Source organism: Apium graveolens, chromosome 8 (genome assembly GCF_009905375.1).
Source record: "Apium graveolens cultivar Ventura chromosome 8, ASM990537v1, whole genome shotgun sequence".
Taxonomy (NCBI): Eukaryota; Viridiplantae; Streptophyta; class Magnoliopsida; order Apiales; family Apiaceae; genus Apium; species Apium graveolens.
Genome location: NC_133654.1, coordinates 260,692,941 through 260,700,501, shown reverse-complemented (window position 1 = coordinate 260,700,501; position 7,561 = coordinate 260,692,941). Strand labels below are relative to the sequence as shown.

The 7,561-nt window shown below is 34.2% G+C and overlaps 1 protein-coding gene across 5 annotated transcripts; it reads right to left on the bottom strand.

Annotated features, from left to right (window-relative positions):
• Positions 1-841: 841 nt before the first annotated feature.
• LOC141678908 (uncharacterized) lies at positions 842-4,266 on the bottom strand. Of its 5 annotated transcripts, none has more exons than XM_074485332.1 (4): positions 3,988-4,266; positions 3,396-3,504; positions 2,976-3,018; positions 842-2,531 (listed from the first exon to the last, which is right to left on the bottom strand). In XM_074485332.1, the coding sequence occupies exons 1-4, from the start codon at positions 4,043-4,045 to the stop codon at positions 2,478-2,480; spliced, it is 264 nt and encodes an 87-aa protein (XP_074341433.1). In that variant the 5' UTR covers positions 4,046-4,266; the 3' UTR covers positions 842-2,477. The 5 variants fall into 5 exon arrangements, 2 of the variants coding, with proteins under 2 accessions (XP_074341433.1, XP_074341432.1); XM_074485331.1 differs by having other exon boundaries at positions 842-1,574; positions 3,988-4,263; XR_012557955.1 differs by having other exon boundaries at positions 842-3,018; positions 3,917-4,266.
• Between the last annotated feature and the right edge of the window lie 3,295 nt (positions 4,267-7,561).

Below are 7,561 nucleotides of genomic sequence, written 5' to 3'. Positions count from 1 at the left end.
CTAAGCAAACAAAATACAAATTGTGTTCTTACTTTTTCTCTGTTTAAAATATATTTTTAACTTTTTACATCATGTTAAAATTAAAAATATTTCTGATTTTTTTTTTGTGATTTTGAGATTGGATAGTGCTTTGCTTGTTTGATCTTCTCTGTCAATAAATGCCAAACTTATTGATTGCTCACATTCATATATCACATAAATGACAGAACAACACAGTTTTTCTGAACTTGAGTTGAGAGTACTTTTAGGCTAGACCACCGACGCTAAATCTCACTCCATAATTTTTTTTTGATAGGTATGACACACCAATTGCATAGTCATGTACATATACCTTTACTTGTACTAAAAAAGATTGAGATCACCTTGTAAACCCTTTTTTAAATATTAAAGTAGTTACCGGGCTACTAAAACTTTAAAGGTATTAATGTTGCATTCTTTTCTCCTTACATTCAACATTATGCTCATTTTTTGCTTCGCAAGTATACTCGATACATATCTTTATTCTATCTAACCTGACATGTGAAGCAATTAGCTAGTCATGTTCTAATTTAACATTATCCAGATAAATGCCAAGCCCATGCACCATAATAACCTGTTGTTTGCAGAAATAATCTCTTTAGTAACATCACCACCAAGCAAGATTAACTGCTTCAGCACAAACACATAATCAACTTAGATCCTTACTCCAAAATCTGTTAATTTGCTACAACCTATGTCTATTCACATCGTATCAACACATGTTTTTTTATAACCAAATATATTAAATAATAAAAGGACCATACAAAGAGACTTAACAGCAATACAATAAATTTGCTTGCCATAAAAAAAAGAACCATAAAAGGACAATAAAAAAAATTAGCCCAAGTTTAATTTTTTTTTTAAAAGGATCATAACAAAGAAACTTACCAGCAATACAATGAAAATTGTTTGACCATAACTTACCTTAAACAAAATATATTTTAATGGAAAAAAATGTCCAAACCTTGTAAAGTTTTGATGGTATGGTTAACGGAATATCTTGTTCCTGTGTGCTTATGTTGTCTAGAGCTGACACAGTGCTATTTCCCACGACAACTATATCAATTGGATACTCATTGAACCAACAGAAGCATCACGATATGTTTAACCTTCAGATGCAAAAGCTTATACAGAATAGTGGATGTTGTCTAGGAATTCTTATCTTATCATCATCTCATCATCCGCTCTTTCTCCGATTTCTTTAACAATGGCAGTTGTTTCTTGAATGTCTTTGAAATTCTTATCTAACTGACATCATCTCATCATCCGGTTTTTCTCCAATTTCTCTAACAGTGGTAATTGCCTCTTCAATGCCTTTGGAGACATGAATCAGGAACTTGCTTCTTCCACTCGTGGAACTTCATAACCAGATGCCTTTTCCCAACAAAATTGGTCTTGTTCACCTTGGTCTTTAAAAGCAAATTGTGCAACAACAGTGGTACTTTTTTCTGTCGGTGCGTCTGCAACATTAACCTCGCCACCAGTTCCCAACCAACTATTATAGAGGTCATAATCGTCTGACTCGGTATCATTATTGCTTTTCCCCAATGCGCCACCTGAATATGAGGTATTTCCTTTCTGATCATCCAAGTACATTCTTTTTGGAATTTTGAGCTTTGTTCTAATTATGCTGGTGTTAGATTCAGAATCAATCAATGAAAATGCCCCGGGATATATCACCACATCTAATGCCATATAAGAGCATGCAAACAATTTTTTAAAATTTATGTTCCAGTTTCTTTTGTACCTTTACAGAATAGCTAAACACCGTGATACAGAAAAAGGCGACGAAAATGGCCAGGCAAGATAAGAGAGGCCAAAAGTGCATTTGAGGTTGCTATCTAAAACTCTTTGAATATTCATAACAAAAGCATTTAAAATACTTGAAAGGTCAGTATGCAAATTCAGTTTGCAATTTTAAGCATGTAACTCTTGAGCCATATTATACAAAATCAAATATTGACAACGGGAAATTGAAGCCGCTGGCTACAAAAAAATTTATATTTGGTGTGAAGAGTGTAGCATATAGCACATATAATGCTTTACCGTGACAAAGTGTTTTTAACATTCTAAAACTAATAGGAAGGCGTAGCCGAACACTGTCTTGGAACGCAAACATACACGAAATTTCTGAATACAGATATACACACAAAAATACACACAACCAAATACAATAAAATTTTTAGATCACATCAAGAATGATATATATACACATAAACTTAAAGAGTAAAGAAATATTGAAAGTAAGTATAATGATAGCATAAAAATGGTATCCACACACTTCAGCATAATCTATATATATTATTCTCCCGCAAGATGAATAACTATCCCAGCAGAATAAAGAATCAATGTTAGATAATATAACAGATAGGATTGTGAGATGTAAAGGGGTAAACAATATCTAACTTTTAACTCATTGTGCCAATACACTATCCTTCAACTAAATTACATGGACTATTTTATGTCACTTTGCACTTCCTTTCTGGTGGAAGAGTCAATCCCATACTCTTCTCCTATATCATTTTCCGCAAAAAAAATTTAAAATCCATTCAATAGGATAGCTCAAGGACAAAATATAACACATATTAAAGAAAATACCCAATTTTAGGCATCATTAATCTAAACAAACATAGCCATGAAGTTCTTAATATTCCACAAGCTAATATGACCTATGGCATTTTATACTTAACAGTACACTTTTGTAAAATATGGTTATTTCTTTATATTAGTTAAGGGTTAATGAAACATCACATGAAACAGTGTACAACACTTCATACTTCACATTGTAACAACCACGATATTGAGGTGAGACCCCACACCAACTTTCCTATTTCTTTTTTGTTCAAACCAGGCTAGATTATTTAACCACATTCTAAAATGTGACCCGTTGTGGACCTAATGAACAATGCAAGATCGCCATTTTCACTAAAATAGACATGAAGAGTGAAACTAAATACCTTATTTTGAGTTGAAACGGCTGCAGTCTCGTTTGATAACAATCTGCAGGTCACAAATGTCAAAAAGAAAGAAGGAAACAATTATTCCGTTGTGCGCTGCAATAACTTAATAAAAACAAAAAACAAATACCAATCACTCAAAGAAAGAGAGCATGAATTTTTCAAGTCAATCCACAACTCTTACTTGCTAATTTGATATGGGTTGCTTGGCACATACAAGAAAAGGTTTTAGCACAGAAAGAACAAAAGCGTTCATCTAATTTACTGAACTGTGGGAGTTTGGGAGAAGCAGAAAGTGCAGTGCAGCTTTCCCCTTGTGATCATAGACATAGAGTAAGTGAGTTTGGAAACAGAAAGGTCCAAAAAACAAGCATGAAATCAGTAATCATAAAAGTAGCACTATCCCAACTAATCACTCACAAACTTATGACATGTCCTTGAGAGCATTCGATTCCGAACCAAGAACAAGGACCAAAATCCCCAAATGGATTATTCTCAACTTTGTCACGAAACCGCAACAACGCCACACCTGTATCCAATATCACATTTTATCAGCAAACACATTCCCTTCTCAAAATTAACAAAAAAAAAATCAATGAAAAGTGAAAATCTCCTCCTGCCTTCAGAATTAAGAGACCAACAAATACTCAAATTCAGTTGAAAAACCAACACAACAGCCAAAATTCATTGTCATTACAAGTATATGATCACTAACTCTCCACATTGCACTCATTGTAGGCTGCAGCCTAATTCAAAACCATCATGGTCAATATAGTGAATGTCAAAAACGAAATATTCGCAACATTTCCCGGAAACAAATCGAAATTTCAGTGTATATATACATATGTCACACCAAAATACACACACAGTGACTCAATTGAAACTAACGACCTGATCTGAGTGTTATTAAGATGTGAGAAAAATAATAATGGATAACTGACATAAATTAAGAGAGAGTGTCCTAGCAATTGGGCATGAAAGTGGCTGGACACGTCTGAGCAAAACAACCAACCATTATTTTTATGGGTTTTCCCGGCGGAGAAGTTCCCGAGATGTAAATAATTCACCATTCGGAGAATAGAGGGTCTTTAGTAATCCCTAACTGAAATGGAGCCATTAAAGCCAAAACCCTTCAATTTTCTTGTGACTTTTCCATTTTTTCAGGTGAAATTTTATTTTTCAAGCGTTAATGCACTTGGAATATTAGGAAATCAGAGAAAATAGAAACATAGAATTGGGAGATCCTGGAGGAGCCACGTCAGGCACGCGTGATTTTACTTTATATAAATATATAGATGCTCGATTAAAATAAATCAACTCACTTCTCTCTCCATTATATTGTGTTAATGGGAAAATATGATGAAAACAAATTCGGAGGGTCGCTGAAATAACGGTAGTGATTATTGACATTGAAGAGGTAGGCTACGGAGATTAGGGTTCTATTTTTATGTTTGGGGATGGCGAAAAATGTTTGAATTATTGAATTTGCAATTAAATCGTATGTTGAATTTTTATTTTCCTATAAGAGTTGCTTGGTACCATACAATGTATCTATGTACTCCTAATTATGGGTGATCAAGTCAAACGTAGTTTTTGGAAGTAGGAAATCTAGATAGATTAGGTTTCTTTCTCAAAAGGCACATAGGACTCATGCCACCACATTAAGCAATCATCACGGATCGAGAAGCCCAACTATTTCTAGGAATATAATGGTTAAGTTACTGACCCGAGATTATTGAAGTCAAAATCCACCTTGAATCACATAGGCAAGAGATGTAGTCAAATGGCCGACTTTTCAGATGTAACGGCCCGCACTTCCGGACCATTAAATCTAAATCAAAACTAATAAAAAATATAATTTACTAATACGAAATTCTATTACAAAGGAGACTTTACAAAAGCGCAGCTAAAAGCGGAAGTCCAAAAGTCAATCTACTCCAATACTAAGATCCTCGAACTCCAATGCTATCCAACTCAAACTCTTAGGCGAAACCTGAAATTGTAAAAGAATGAGCGGCGAAACCCAGCAAGCAACTACCATTTGACGGCTCAAAAATAATATTTTAAATCTTTTTCGAAAATATAATTTAAACATACTTGACACATAACACAGATCACACAAAATCACACATATATTCGATAACAAGGTGAACAAAGATGCACATGATATAATAAATAATCATAATCAAACATATTCTATAATCCATATAATCAAAATTCTTAATCAATCAATAAATCTTAATATTCATATCTTTAGTCCCACAGTCCTAAATCACACATTATGCCACACTTTGCCAGTGACCGGCATCTTATACTTTATGCCACACTTCCCAAGTGACCGGGTTCTAATTCTTATTCGATAGGGGGCTAGTTCACGTCCCTCGTCAAGTGCAACCAAAGCTTGACAAGGTATCGATGTGGTCCGGAAGTGCGGGCCGTTACATATTTGGCTGTCAAATAGTTATTCTCAGAATTTCTTGTCATATGAAATATTTATAATTTGAATATGAAATTATAATTCTATAACCAACATGATGATCATTGGGGGGTGTATTTTATAGTTAGCAAGATATATGTAATTTTGTTATAGATGCATCTCTCTTGGAAGTTAGAACCACAGATGAAAGTTCCACGTGTTAAATTTAAAAATATCAAATAACTTTAATAGAGCTGTGTTTGTGAAATGAGCAGTCACACCAAATAAAGGTTTTTTTCAAATATTTCAGTTTTAAGAAAACGAACATACCAAAATAATTTGCTTCGATTTTCGGTTTTGTTCACAAGTAACATCGGTTCAGTCTGGTTTCGAAAAAAATCAGAATTTCAATTTTTGGTTAATTCGGCTGGGTTCGATTTTGAACAAAACCGACCAAATGCTTAGACCTAGTCCTCCCTTTCTATATTAACAACTCGAACTACTGTCAGCATCACTTCTCTAAGCAAAAGCGAGAATTCATAATTAGGCGACGCTATTTTCTGATAAGTAATTTCCACACAAATTATTAAGGTATACATCTTTATCCCTCTTTTACATTTAATTTATCTTTGAATTATTTTGTATTTCTTTTCATATCTTTCTTAGATCTATGTGAGAATTGTTTTAGGGTGGTCATCTTTCCCAAGGGCGAGGACTTTTACTTTTATTTTTCCTTTTCAAGTCTTAAATTCGAAAAAATTCCTAGCTAATTCCTCTTAATGATGCCCTCTCCCTTTTTGTTTCTAGCTGTCAAACAAAAAAGAAGCTCATAAGTGAGTGAGCATCACAACGTCGCCAAGAATTCTTCTCAATCATCTTCTTCTTACCTTTCTCCTAGGAAGGATAAACTGAAAGAAGTAATAGATCCCACATGGCTTCGATACCACAATATGACAACGAAATCTATTAGAGCATGTACTCACCCTCATGAACTAACTTCCATATTTGATACAAGTTCACACCCTCTTGATGGAGTAGAAGATTTAGGCAGCGTTCATCAGTCTGTGACACAAGCGAGGAGATAGAATAAACTAATGATCTCATTAACTATTTAGACCGGAATAAAACATGACCATCAAGGTTGGAAATGTTTCCATATAAAAAGAATTATTCTAATAATCCTATACTTGAGTACGGGGATGGCATAGATTTGGATGAGGGCTCCTCAAAGGCTGAAATTCCTGATAATCAAGTTGATGACGCTATGGATGAGGAAGTGCTATAAATATCGCCTCTTCAATATGCAATGGGGATGCCTTTTCCTTCCAAAGACCTTTTGGAGACCCAATTCTGGAGTACGAAATTGACTTAAATTTTTGTTCTAGTTTCGAAGAGGGTGAAAAGGCTGATTTGAGAAAAAATCAATTGATCATTTTATGTGCGGGGCTCTCCTATGATATTTCCTCCGAGAAGGTAATGTTGATGATTGAATATTACAGCCTCAATGGGTGATGGTTGAGACCTCGCCCTTCAGATGATGATGCACAACTCCCAGATACGATACCCTTAATTCCTAGAATGGTGTTGACAAATAAACTGGTTGAACATGGATTTGCTTGGCCTAGAATATTTTCAAATATCCCCAATACAGCTCTCGCCCGACAGCTATAGGATGATTATTGACATATACATGATATATTGTAACAAATGATATCCTCCTCTAACCATGACGGAGATCTCATACTTTTTGGGATTGAGGCGAAGAGATAACGATTTGGGTTTCTACTACCTCGCCCTCTACCCTAAACATATTAAAAATGTTTGTCGGTATGTAATCTTAGCAACATGAAGATTTAAAAGCCTGACTATTTTTATTTATACGATGTCCCTCATGTGAGGAACCAATTTAATCTCGAACCTCGAAAGTGTCCCTGTAATTCTAATTGTTTATGCCAAAAAATATACAGATTTTTCTTATCGTTGGATTGTCCTTTTATTTATCAAGTCAAATTAAATGATTATATCATGCATGTAATATGACCTTTTTGTATTCTATTTAATGTTTAAAGATTTTGAAATTTATATAATGTGTGTTTCTAAACCCAGGAGCTATTTGAATTGAAATCACCTTAACGTTGTCATTATACACAATATATACCTTTTTATTTTT